Below are 15,000 nucleotides of genomic sequence, written 5' to 3' on the forward strand. Positions count from 1 at the left end.
TTATAATTCTCCTCCTTTCATTGGACTCTTTTTTTTTTTATTGTGGCCTCCTTTGAAGGTCACCGTTCCTGTTTAAAAATAACAAAACTTAAATGAACGGAAAAGACTTGCACTTTTATTTCTGATTTCTATTTAAACATAATTTCAACACAAAATGAAAATGCAGGGAAACTCTATCTGAAAGATCATCTTTCAAATTCCTCAGATTAATATTCACTGGCAACCTGAATTGGAACAAATACATTGAAGACATTGCCAAGACTGCTGCAAAGAGGATAGGCTCTCTCTACGAAGCTAGAAAATTACTCACACCTGATAGTATCCTGTATCTCTACAAATCCATCATTCGCTCATGCATGGAGTATTCTTGCCATATCGGGTGTATCTACCATTAGTTTCTTTCTCTCTCTCTCTCTCTCTCTCTCTCTCTCTCTCTAGCTCTCTCTCTCAGACAAAATTAAAAAAATAGTATCCAATCTAATAGGTCTTGCACTATCAACTAATCTTCACCCCCTGTCCCATCGCTGCAAACTCAGAATTTGTGCCCGCTCAACATAAATATTTCAATTTACCTAACAAGCAGCAAAATTCCACCCTTTCACTGTTGAGGTCCTAGATGCCGGAAAACCTTCTCCTCTGCTAGTTTTTTCCCCCTCAGACTACTAGACTTTCGAATTCATTGTTTCCTGTTTCCCTAGCTGTACTGAAATGCAACAATTTAAATGTAATGTGAACAGACACCGCGCTTCTCAACTCCCTACTACTAGACATAAATATATTCATTCAATATAATTTGCAAAATAAAAACAAATTATAAAATAAAAATAAATAAAATAACAATTTGTTGCTTATGTTAATTTTTATGAATACTTAAAAACTGCCTTTTGCGATTGTATTAATTAAAAAACGTTTTTTAAAATCAATATCTAAAAAATTCTTTCAACAAGAAAAGTCAACAAAACTCTTTCTGTACGAAAGACAGTACTTTAAAAAGGTATCACTATTACTAACGTATTTGAAAATGGAAAATTTACTTAAAAAAAAAAGATAAGAGAAGACTAAAGTTATGTGTTTATTTAACTATTTCATTTAGGTATCTGTGTGTGTGTGTGTGTGTGTGTGTGTGTGTGTGTGTGTGTGTGTGTGTGTGTGTATATGCTTGGAACAAGATACCTGGAGACATGCCGAGCTGGGAAACAAATAATTCATTAAGGGGAAAGCAACAATTCGTTAATAAAAACGATTTAAGAGTAAATTTATAAATTAGGTTACTATTTTGCTACGGCTTGTTTGCATAATGTTGGCACATTTTAAGCTTGCCGAGATTTGGGAAATTAAATTGTTCACATGTTTACTTTTCATTATCATTTTTTGGTAAATATTTACTATTAAAAAACAAAAAAACACTTAGAATATATAAAAAAACATTTAAAATTAAAAAAAGGAAATATTTTTTATATTTGACTCGTTATTTTATTTTGTTCAATTTTTTCTTAAGTCTGAAAATTTTTTGTACTTTTGACAGACTTTTTGCAGAAAAAAATAAGCAGGAACAATTGTGATTTGGCATTTCGTGCCTTAATTCATCGTATATAATTAGTTATACGGTGTTACAATGTTCTTTAGTTTTAAATCCAAGTTTGATCAACATGTCAAGTATTTTACACAAAGACCGTTTTTCATTTTACTCATTTTATGAGCAAAAGAATGAGAGATCAAACGAACTTATTGGGTTATGTTGCGCATTTCCGTAATTCGACTGAAATGGAGAGCAACGATCTTCACATCTTCTCTGCCTTAAGTGTTGCCAGAAAAAGAATTTTCTGTCACCAGAAGTCACATGATTTTACTGACTTCCATTTTACTTCCCTACCCCTAGTTGTTGTTCAAACCTTTCTATTCAAACTTACTTTATGTAACAGTCGTAAAGTATTTCACATGATGTGGTTGCAAGATCATTTTTTATATTTTTATATTGAGTTTGTGGATTAATAAGTTGTTAACTATTCTGCACTTTTCTAAATGAATGGTCAACTATTCTGCACTTTCAACTAACAATTTTTGGATTTAAATTCGACCGACTACTGTCAAAATGTGTTACTCAAAAATTCGTCATTCCAAACCTGCTACTCCAAAATCCTGGCAAACTCTGAAAATTATGCTTTTTATTAAAACCAGCAGCATCTCATTTGATAAGAAATCTCGTGACTTTATGAGGTCGCCAGCATATAAATAGAAGCAGCAGCCATTTTTTTATTTTCTTTATTGCTTTTGTCTGCCACCGGACACTAAAACTGCACACAATCAGGTTTGTACCAAATTTTAAAGCATTAACTCAGTTATCTCGCATTGTAAAACTCTTCTATGTTTAAACTGTTTTCCTTTTTCCATTCATTTTTTTTTTGTAGGTTTGAAGCTGCAGCACAGTCCTATAGATTTGCGGCCCATCATATCCATTCATGCAAATACATCAACTATCAACTTCTTGGACTGAAATTGACAGTCTACTTAACACAGGTAAATTCGTTAAGAAACCTTACAGATGTATTGTTCTTATTACACAACCCTTCAGTGGCGGCTCGTGCCTAAGATTAGTGGGGGTGCTGTTTTAAAAAAAATGCGTATTGTTTTAATATTGTGTAAAAATAAAACAAACATAAAAAATATACATGATTTATACGTATGCACACGTATAAAAATACAATAACTTAAAGGAATTCTAAATAGATGTAAATATTTGGAATAGCTTAATTATTATATTAATTTGAAAGTAAATTCCATTTTTCTTGTTTTAATTTGTGAGAAAAGATTGATAATTTTCTCCTTAACTTCTGAATGACTGCTGAAGAACTTTTTTTCAATTGAAAGCACTGCAAGTGCATTTAGTCTTTCGCAACCCATGGTGTTCCTTAGAAAAGTTTTTATTCTTTTCAGAGTTGAAAAACAACGTTCTATCTCTTATGTAGTCATGGGAATTGTCAAGATAATTTTTATGAGTTTTGCGATTTCACTAAGAACATCGTTTAAATTGTTTTCCAAAATAAATTTCAGGAGATCAATAACTTTGCAATACTCATGGATATCTGACCTACTATAAAATATTTCTAACTCAGTTTCAAGCTTTTGTTTGTCAATCATGGGATATGCTTCAGTTGTCAAGGATATCTCTTCTGTAGGTAGTTCTTTCTTAAAACTAGCAAAGCTTTTCTTGTTAAACAATTTAGCAAGTATTAAATGTTTAGTTGAAGAATATCTGTCCGTTATATCAACAGATATATAGTCACACAGCTCTTTAGCTTCGGCCTTGAGTGTTTGTGAAGGATTTTCACAGTATTTGGAGTTTCTTATCTCTAAAATAGCAGTTTTGAAATTTGCTATGTATTCATTGACTTTATGTATGCTAATTTTCCGAGATTGCATTTGATTATAAATAATTTCAACATGAGACATAATTTGATGAAATAGCTCTAACCAAAATATGAAATTTTCATCGTTCAAATATTTCAGAATTCCTGTCGCTTCTGCAACGGTTTCATCTACATATGATGTTGACTGAATTTCAGTGAGACAGTTTTTTAATGCTTGAACATTTTCATGAACTCTATTTATGGTCCGTATGTTAAAGTTCCACCTTGTGGCGGATGGACGTGGAATGGTTACATCCAGATGCTTCTTGAGAATGGACAGATGCTGTGGTAATCTAGAAAAGAAAGTCGGAATAGCCAAAATGTTAGAGATAAATATTCTAGCATTTCGTGTAATGCTTGCTGCATTCCTCATTATTAAATTAAGTTGATGCGCATAACAGTGAGTGAAATGCGCATTACTATAAACTGCTTTTATTTTCGCCTCAACACCAGCTTTTTTGCCTTTCATGACATTTGCATCATCAAATGTCTGAGCTATCAGTTTTTCGCGATATCCTTGAAGGATTATATCCAATTGTTGTAGAATACATTTTGATATTCCATCAGCGGTTTGGTTTTCTGGAATAAAGAATCCCCAAAAGCGTTCAAGTATTTTTTCATCCAAGACGTACCGTAAAACAATGATCATTTGTGTATGTTCAGACACATCTGTTGTATCGTCAGCCATGACAGCTACAAAGGAAGCTTTGCTAATTTCTGCCCTTATTTCATTATGGTATATTTGTAAAAGACAGTCAAGTATGTCATTCTGAATGGTCTTGGAAACACCTTTGAAGACACTACTGGTTTCTAAGTGATTCTTTAAATCTGGATCTAATTTAGATGCAAAATTTACTAATCCTCTAAATATACCTGGATTTACTGAATCATCTTTTTCATCATGTCCTCGTAAGGGAGTTTCAAAATTCCCACAAAAGAAAATACAATCTATTATTTTAGATAAAATTTCACGGTTCTTCTTAACAGTCGTGTTATGATGATTGATTGAAAGTCTGTAGGCCTCACTAAGTTTTTCTTTTATATTTACGGTCCCCAAAATTGATAGGGAAACTACATTGTCAACGTGCTTCTTTGACTTCTCATGCTTTTCAGTTCTATCTTTCATTTTGCTAATAGTTCTGAAACCATCTTTTGTCCACGTTACATCACCCCCAAACAACAAACAAGGAAAGTAGAACAATGCCTTTTTTGGTTCACAGCCGCAAAGCCAACTTTTCCGTTGGTACCAGTCAGAATTAAAGCTACGAATATACACTTTGTTGTTGCTAATGCCTGGCTGAGATATTTGAATATCAGGCGTTGAACGGCCTTTTTTCTTAATTTCAACTTTATCATGGAGAGGCAGCTGTGAAAACTCAATCTGTCGAAGTTCACTTATTGTCACAGAAGTTATTTCTTGGGGATGCAAGGAGGCCATGGTTAAATTCTTTTTATATCAATTGTGTTGGGAAAGGTAAGTACTAGGCAGTCTATTAGTAGAATATTAATTAGGGTAGAAGGAATACAATGTTTACGTGATCCTCTTTTTGCGATTTAACTGAACCGGAAGTTCTAACTGAGTTGAATCGTACTTTTATAACTTTTAGATAACAGATTTTTATTAACGAAAAAAGTTTTACTATTTAAAAACGTTTTTATTTATAAAAAGCTTGTTGTTAATTAAATATAGGCGTATAACAAAATAAGCTTGCCATTAAAATTGTCTTTTTTTAATACAAATATTTTTTAACTTTGCCATTATAAGCCGTCGAAAAAGGGATAATACGCAAAAACATTTTAATAAAAAAATACTATTTTAAATTGTGTACACTTTACAGAGTAATAAAAAAATATACAAATATATTTCTTTTAAACTTTACAGATTAAATAAATTTTATGGGCTTTTCCGCAGGCAAACAAACGAAAAACATTTTTTTAAATACATTTTATTTACAATTTTTTAATAATTTATTTTTTCATAAAAACAAAATCTTTTGAAATTTACTTGCTTGCACACGATGGTAAAGTTAGGAGTTTACCATTTAAAAATGGTTTTATTGGATAACAGTTTTATTTAAAATTTAAAAAATGTGTTTATAACTAAACTTACTTTGTAAATAAAATATAGAATAAAAAAGTTTACATGTTTGTACTATGAGCAACATTTAAAAACATTTTTAACTAAAATGTATTTAAAAAATAAAATTTTCTTTGCTTTTCTATAGAAAAAAATGTAAATATTTTTTATTCTGTAAAGTTTAACTACCACAAAATAGATTTCAAACCACATCAGAACACAAACAAAATAAGCCGTACGTGAAAAAATAACATTAGTCACGTTGGTAGCTTTACGTGTAAAAAGCCCGAACACTTTTAATTAAAAAAAAAAAAAAGTTTCGCATATTTTATATTTTTGTCTGCTTAAATCGCATTTAAAAGTGTGAGAATTTTTTTTAAGGTGGAGATTTATTTACAAGAACACGTTACACTTTTTAATAATAAAAACAAAACATTTGTAAACAAGCCTTTTAAAAAAATAATAATATAAGCGAAAACACGCAAACACCGGTTTTCACGAGCGTTTGGAACTGCGAAAACGACAGTTCCAAATTAGCTTTCATTCGCCATCTGAAGCGGGCATGCGTATAAGCAAACTTCGCTAAGAATGTGTAACTGTGAATTTCGCAGCTCCAAGCAAAGTTTTACTTTTATACTTATATGAATATGGGGACAGTTATCGACATTAAGCTTCAGGATTATATATATATATATATATATATATATATATATATATATATATATATATATATATATAATTATTAATATGATATATTATCACATAGAAAGGAAAAAATAAACGTATTATTTTTACCGTGTATCGATAATATTGAGTAGAAATGATTGGGGTGCTGCAGTTCCACAGCTCCAGGCACGAGCCGCCACTGCAACTCTTTCATGTTATTATTTGATATTCTATTTCAAATTGGTCGGCCTAACATTCACACACAACATGAATTGGAACAAATACATCAAGGACATTGCCAAAGCTGCTGTGAAGAAAGTGGGCTCCTTCTACCATGCTAGGAAATTACTTGCAACGGAGAGCATACTATATCTTTACAAAGCCTAATCTAAGACAATGGCAGAATCGTTAGAAAATAAACCTCCAGACTATAGTGGAATGGGGCTGTAAATGGATGGTAACATTTAATGCTAGTAAAAATAAGCTGCTCTTCTTTAACAATTACAAGATGCCTCTCCAACTACTGATGTCCATGACAAATAACACTCTACCTGAAAATTCTTTTTTAAAACTGCTCGGCTTAATATTCATGGGCAATATGAACTGGAACAAATACATAGAGGACATTGCAAAGGCTGCTGCAAAGAAGTTGGATTCCTTCTATCGTGCTAGAAGACTACTCACACCCAAGAGTATCCTGTACCTCTACAAGGCCACCATTCGCCCACACATGGAGTATTGTTGCCACATCTGGGCTGGTGCATCTACTATTAGTCTCTTCCTCTTGGATAAGGTCTAAAAAAGAATCTTTAATCTAATAGGTCCCACTTTGTTAACTAAGCTCAAACCCCCGTCCCATCGTCACAGTGTTGCATTTCTGTGCTTGTTTTACAAGTATTTTAATGGAATGTGCTCTGATGAACTTGTTGTACTTGTGCCCCCTCGACATACATATTCCTGACAAACCTGCTTAGCAACAAAATCCCACCACTTCACTGTTGAGGTCCGCAAATGCCAGAAAGCTTTCTACTCTAACAGCTTCTTTGCTCGAATGGCTAGACTTTGGAATTCCCTTCCTGCTACCTGCTTTCCTGACTGTATTGATATGCAGCAGTTTAAATGTAACGTAAACCAACATCTTGTTAATCTTTCCTCAGCCTGGTTCCAAATAGTAGCCCCTCACGTTCAAGTGGAGATGTGCCTTGTTTGGGGTAAGCGCGAGAGAAAAAAAGCCATAATTCGTTCATGTATGGCATATTGTTGCCACATCTGGGCTAGTGCGGCTACTACTAATCTCTCTCTTTTAGACAGGGTCCAAAAGTAGTCTCCACTTAAATAGATGCCACACTATCGACCAAGCTCCAGCCTCTGTTCCATTGTCACATCCCTGTGTCTATTTTACAAATTCTCCAGCTGAATGTGCTCTGATGAACTCTTAGCACTTGTGTCCCTTTGATGTATATACTTCTTACTAACCTGACAAGCAACAAAATCCCACCTCTTCACTGTTGAGGTCCTGAGATGCCGGAAAGTCTTTTAATCTAATAGCTTCTTTTCTTAGACTGCAAGACTTTGGAAGTCCCTCCCTGTTTCTTGTTTCTATGACTGTACTAAACTGCAGAAGTCTAAATGTAATGTGAACAGACATCTCTGGACCCAATTCCTCACATTCCCTTGTTAGACATGGTGGTCCCAAATAGTCGCCCCTTATGTTTCAAGTGGCTTGTTTGAGAAAAAAAGGAGAAAAAAAAAATTAACGACTTGTGATTAGAAAGTTTAATTTATTTTTGATGTACGGGGAGGAAGGTGTGGTTGCTAAAATTCATCATGTATGATATTAGCAATAGATACGTGCGTTGGAAAATAGGCCGCTTAAAAGCCATGGAAACAAAAACATTTCATTTATTTATAGTTTGTCTACAATGTGTCGACATAGCAGTCTAGAAATAAAATGGCTGCTGAGTTTGAGTTTTATGTAAAAGCTGAAATAAATCATTATTCCCGATGATGCAGATTTAGAAAAGAGTTTTTTTTTGCATTTGAATGAAACTAAGATTTTAATAATAATAATAATAATAATAAATATTTGTCCAAACTCTTGCCAACTCTCGACTTCAACTGTAATCTTCACCAACCGTCCTAACTGTCTCTCAGGTATCAAATAAAAAGAAAGACTGTCCTGTGCTTTCCCCCTCCATTCTTTTTTTACAGTTGTCATTGCTCTCATATGCAAATTAATGCCATGTGTATATTACTAAACCGTCTATAGACGAAAGTTTCTTTTCCCTTTCCTTTCTTGATTCCATCACCCAACGATGGACAAAAGTGTTGTCGCTTGTGTAAGTCACATTTCGCATTACTTTCACCATAATATTGAACAACAAAATCCATCTTTAACCATCGATTGACTATAAATAATGATTCAGTTGTGCATGGTAAATTACAATTTCACACCTCCAAGAATTTTTTTTTTTTTTTTTTTTTTTTTTGGATTACATTTTCACCCCAAACAAGGCAAATTGCCACTTTGGTGTAGAGGGCTACTATCAGGGGCAACAACTACTGGGGTACTATGTAGGGATTTGGGCAGCAAGGTGTCGGTTCACGTTACACTTGAACTTCTGCACCTCAGTACTGTTGGGGAAGCAGGGACCTGGAATGGAATTCCAGAGTCTAGCGGTTCTGGGGAAGAAACTATTGGAGTAAAAAGATCTTTTACATTTAGGGATCTCTACAGTGTGGGGGTGGGATTTAGCAGCCTGTCGGGTTTGTCAAGGATGCACACGTCGTGGGGGCACAAGTGATTGCAGTTAATCCATTGAATCATTTCGAAATTGTCAGTCAGCTTCATAAGTTGGAACATTGTTATCTCTTCAGTCTGCATGAAATCATTGTCATAAATATCATTTACAAAACTTGTGGGACACATTCTAAGAACTCAGAAGCCATTTTCTTTCTAGGTTGCTGTATTCACATATCACTAATGGATTTGCTATTTTTCTAGATCGTTGTGTTTACACATTACCGTTTAATCTTACTACACTAACTTCTTTTACATTTGATCACTTTGTGTATGTGTATGAGTTCCTTCCCCATAGATTCTGAAACAGCTTAGTTTATCTTTTGCAAATTTTACCCAAAGCTAATTTATATGTCTGGCAGTGTTCTTAGATATGTTTTGTATAAAAATTCATCCGATAATTATAAAAAAATCGAAAACATCCGATCTCAAAAATAAATTATCTCTCTTATAGATAAAAAAGAATAATTTTTACGGAGTAGTATTTTATATTACACAGGCTAAGGGAGATAATAAAATCTCAGGAAATCATTTCTTCTTAAAAAAACAAACAAAAACAGCTTTATTATAATCTAAAGATGTAACTTAGTGGTAGAGCATTTGACTACAGATCGAATGATCCTCTGTTCAAGCCCATAAATTAAAATATCATGTTTAAGCATATTGTATGACAAGGCAATGCCAGACTACCAGCTAGTATTTTATGTTTCTGAATTTTTTAGATGGGGATTGATTATTCACGTTATTTGGATTCTTCAGATCTCTGTTCTCCTTGTGTATTATTTTCACAATGTTTTTGTCGATGTAACCTCCGACCTTCAATTGTATTTTATTAAATTTGAGATTTTTTTGTCGAACTCGGGGTCCATGATGATCTGTGATATTATGGTGAAATTCTTAACAAAATTCAGTTGTAAAAGTTGCACACTTCTAGGGGTTGACAGTTCAATTCTCGAAATACAATTGAGAATTATTTAAGACTTCTACCCAGTCATGGCTGATGGGATGAAATCATGCTCCCTCCCCCACCCCCCGGTGGACTAAATAAAGGGTTCTGTTCGAAATTCTGCGTAAATTTCAGAATTTAATAGAAAGATTTCCAAGTTTGACAGATTTTTGAGTTCGAAAAGATACACCCAAAGAAGATCTGAGGTTACATCGATCGCCACATTCGGAAAATAAAAGTCAAGATGCGAAGAGTAGTCCAAAGAATTGAAATATTTTTATTGAAAAATTACAAATAACTTTAAAGAAACTTAATCCAAAAATAATTGTAACTCACATCTAAAATTCTTACATTTCATTATATTTTGGACTTTTCAAAAGGTTTAATTTCAACCAAGAAAGCATAATTTCTTTCTTTTTAACATTTGAATAATTATTTCATTGTTTGGTCCCTATTTTTGTTTATTTATTTATTTTTTTTGTTTGCAGGTTCTTTATAATCAAGCGTCGGTGGAAGCAAGAGTCAAAAACTGGGAACAGTCACAAAAACTCTTATTAAATGCAGTTCAGGCTCAACAAGACGGACATTTTAAGTTACTGCTCGACACAGCACTTGATTGTATTGCGGTAAATCTTGTTTTTTTTTTTTTTTCTTCTTTTTTTTACAAGGTGATCACCACTTATCAAGGCCCGGAAGCCACTCAGGGATAAGGGTTATTGCATGTACGTTAGTGTGGGTATTTAATAAAAATGTCTACTTAAGGGGGCGGTTCATCAGGAATTTGTTTATGTTGGACTTGAAGACATCCAGGTTGTAGTCAGGTGGGAAGCAGGCAGACGGAACAGAGTTCCACAGGCGTGCAGTTCTAAGAAAGAAGCTTTGTTCATGGAATCTACGTTTTGATTTAGGTACAGATAAAGAGTGGAGAAAATTTTGGACAGTAGTTTCAGCTAGACGGGTGTTTTTTGTGTTAATCTCAAGCAGGGTTTCAAATTTGTTAATTTGTTGAACTGTAATTTTTAGCATTTAGTGATTGCTTTATTTTTTATTTCTAGTAATCATAGTAGTGTTAGGGCGATTAATCAGAATCAGAACTTTTGGGGGAATCGGAAAAATTTGTGTCTCTTTTTCGATGCCAAAAAACGATTTTTTAATTGTCTTTTTTTTTTTTTAAAGCAAAATCTTCCAATGTTGGTACTAATGTTAAAATAATAAATATTTATTGATTTTAAACAACCAGTGAAACTAAAACCTATAGGTCATCCATGAGAAGTGTATTTTTACATTTAAGAAAATATCTGCATGTGTTTTTTTATGCTAATCTGGAATAAATAATAACCCGAATTAAGTATTTAGAGATATAAAGAATCGGACTGGTAATTGTATCGGAAAAAATATTGGAATCGTCCCATCACTAGTTTATAGTAATTTTTACATTTCTAGTGTTGATTTACTTAAGAATTTAAATTTATATGTAGTTACATATTTTAGTATTTTTTTTCTATTAATTTTTTTTAGTATTTCACTTGTTTATAATTAATTTTTAGTATTTACTGTTTAATATTTATTTATTTAAAACATATTTTCAATATTTAGTCATTCTTTTAATTTTTAGTGTTAAACTATTTGTAGTATTTTTATTCTTTTTAATTTTTTTTTTTTTTTTTTCTAATTAATTTTCGTGTTTAGTTAGAGATCGCCATCTACTTTTCATATGGTGTTCTATGCAACTTCGGTCAATCATCCAAAATAAACAATTGTACATGAATACAATGCACAAAATTGCTGATAACTCTGAGACACTTCTCTCTTGGAATTGTGCTTTGGGTGACTCTTTTCAGTTCAGAAATGGTCTGAGGATTGTTTGCATAGGTATCATCAGTCGTCGGTCATTCATTATGATTTGCACAGACTAGACACTGACAAATGAAGTCAAACACTACTAGCAGGATGTGTGTAAAATAGGCAGTATTTGAGGTTTAAAATTTCAACAAGGATAAATATTAACTAGTGATATTGGGCTCGTTTTGACTGCTATCTTCAATGTAGGTCATGTATAACTTGGCTGATCTGCTTCTCTGATGATAAAAAAATTTTGTGTTTCAAGTGTTGCTTTTCATTTGAGCTCCTGAATCCTAGGCATGAATCAAGGCATCCGATCTCAAACATCTTTATACCAATTACCCCTACCCATCAAGTAGGATGCCCTATCTAGGCATCCCTCCGACCTTATTTTTGTGTGTGCATAGTCTCTGTGTGTTCACACTTTTTTTTTTTTTAACATGGGGGATCACCTCTTATCAAGGCCCAGAAGCCACTCGGGTGTAAGGGTTATTGTGTGACGAGTGCATTGCACAGGAAATCGACAAGCAAAGCTGTCACCGAAACGATGGATGTATGGTGATGGGTTCAGAAATCAAAATCTTTGACACAAGCTGAGATTTCGGAGACGAGTTACAATAACAAACAACTCAGCTCGCCTGAGTCAGTCAGAGAGAGACACCGACCACGACACACCGTCACCTCCACCCACCACCTCGGTCCCTCATTGCCTAAGGTCTGACTCGTTTGTGACGTTGAAACCGAATTCAGCGAACGGAAATAAATACATTTTATTTTTCTAAACAGGAGAGCAGAGTAGAATACATCAATTTTGTGTACAATAATCAATGGGACAATATCGTAGTAATAGTTAGTATTGGAGATTTGATAGTGTCTTACTTAAGGGGGGCGATTCATCAGGAATTTGTTTAGGTTGGACTTGAAGACATCCAAGTTGTAGTCAGATGGGAAACAGGCAGACGGAAGAGAATTCCACAGGCGTGCACTTCTAAGAAATAAACTTTGTTCATGGAATCTACGTTTTGATTTAGGCACAGATAAAGAGTGGGGGAAATTACTGACAGTGGTTTTAGCTAGACAGGTGTTTATCGTAAAAGATTGGCGAGGGGGGACCAGAGATTGGAGCTCGGGCGAGCACTTGCCATGGAAGTAATGATAAAACAAACACAGGCTCGCAATATCTTTTCTGTAGGAGATGGTTGCAGAGAAGAGAAAAGGGCATCCCCATAAAGCCATGAAGTCTATTTTGTACTCTGTCAAGGCAGGATAGGCTATTTTTATAAGCACCTGCCCAGATGTGGCAGCAGTACTCCATCTTTGGACGTACTCGGCTTTTATACAGAAAGAGAATTGCATCAGTAGTGAGATATCTTCTGGAGAAGTAGAAGGATCCCACCATTTTCCCAGCGGCCCGGGCAACAAACTTGATATACGTGTTCCATTTCAGATCAGGAGTAAAGGTCAAACCCAGGAGCTTCTCAAAGCATGAAGCCTCCACAAGACGAGAGCCATCCATTTCAATTGATGCTAGATGAGGATCAGAGTGTTGATGATGTAAAGTTAGGAGCTTGGTTTTGGATGCATTAAAAGTAACCAGCCACCTCTTCCCCCACTGTACCATGCGCTCAAGATCAGAGGAGAGAGAATCAGAGAGAGCTTTGTCATTTCCGGTCTTTGATGTGTTGCCATAGATGGTCGTGTCATCAGCATAGATGTCAACGAATGATTTAAGTATAATACAAGAGAACATCTCCTCATCCACTACATATGATATCGTAATTGAATGTCGCAATTGTGTTTTTGCCAAGTTTCGTAATTTTCTCTCCTTTAAAATTTAATGATGTTCACATTGTATTTAGTCATGGCTGACAAGGGATGCAGCAGTTTAATTTGGGAAAAATCATCCTCAAATTTTTTATTTATTTAAAAATAAAAATTGTTTCTTTTTTTTTCTTTTTCTAGAAAAAATCAACTTTCATTCCAGTCAAATTTAACGATGAACTTTTTCATCCATCGAAATTAATGGTCGAAAATCTTGCGACAGTCAATTATTTGGGAGAATCTGAGGTAAGAACACAATGCATGTATACACATATACACAGTGACATATATACACACACATGCATAGAAATATATATATACACACACACATATGCATAGAAATATATATACACATATGCATAGAAATATATATATATATATACATACACACATATGCATAGAAATATATATATATATATATATATACACACACACATATGCATAGAAATATATATATATACACACATATGCATAGAAATATATATATATACACACATATGCATAGAAATATATATATACACACATATGCATAGAAATATATATATATATATATACACACACACACATATGCATAGAAATATATATATATACACACATATGCATAGAAATATATATATATACACACATATGCATAGAAATATATATATATATATACACACATATGCATAGAAATATATATATATACACACATATGCATAGAAATATATATATATACACACACATATGCATAGAAATATATATATACACACACATATGCATAGAAATATATATATATATACACACATATGCATAGAAATATATATATATATATATATATATATATATATACACAAATGCATAGAAATATACACACCCATATGCATAGGAATATATATATATATACACCCATATGCATAGGAATATATATATATACACCCATATGCATAGGAATATATATATATATACACACATATGCATAGAAATATATACATACCTATATGCATAGAAATATATACATACCTATATGCATAGAAATATATATATACCTATATGCATAGAAATATATATATACCTATATGCATAGAAATATAGAAATATATATACACCCATATGCATAGAAATATATACACACCCATATGCATAGAAATATATATATATATATATATATGTACATACACACATATGCATAGAAATATATATATATACATACACACATATGCATAGAAATATATATATATATATATATATACATACACACATATGCATAGAAATATATATATATATATATATATATATATATATATATATATATATATATATATACACACATATGCATAGAAATATATATATATATATATATATATATATATATATATACACATATACAGAGAAATATATATATATATATATATACACCCATATGCATAGAAATATATACACACATACATACATATGCACTTGC

The 15,000-nt window shown here is 32.9% G+C and overlaps 1 protein-coding gene across 1 annotated transcript in view; it reads left to right on the forward strand.

Annotated features, from left to right (window-relative positions):
* The window catches only part of LOC145248355 (uncharacterized), a 38,035-nt gene that overhangs the window by 783 nt on the left and 22,252 nt on the right, over positions 1–15,000 (forward strand). Inside the window, exons 2-4 of the mRNA XM_080110274.1 lie at positions 2,409–2,517; positions 10,385–10,522; positions 13,701–13,805. Of these exons, the coding sequence (XP_079966400.1) occupies positions 2,409–2,517; positions 10,385–10,522; positions 13,701–13,805 (352 nt within the window). The remainder of the gene's footprint in view (positions 1–2,408; positions 2,518–10,384; positions 10,523–13,700; positions 13,806–15,000) is intronic.

Source organism: Euprymna scolopes, chromosome 26 (genome assembly GCF_053919585.1).
Source record: "Euprymna scolopes isolate OS-2025 chromosome 26, ASM5391958v1, whole genome shotgun sequence".
NCBI lineage: Eukaryota > Metazoa > Mollusca > Cephalopoda > Sepiida > Sepiolidae > Euprymna > Euprymna scolopes.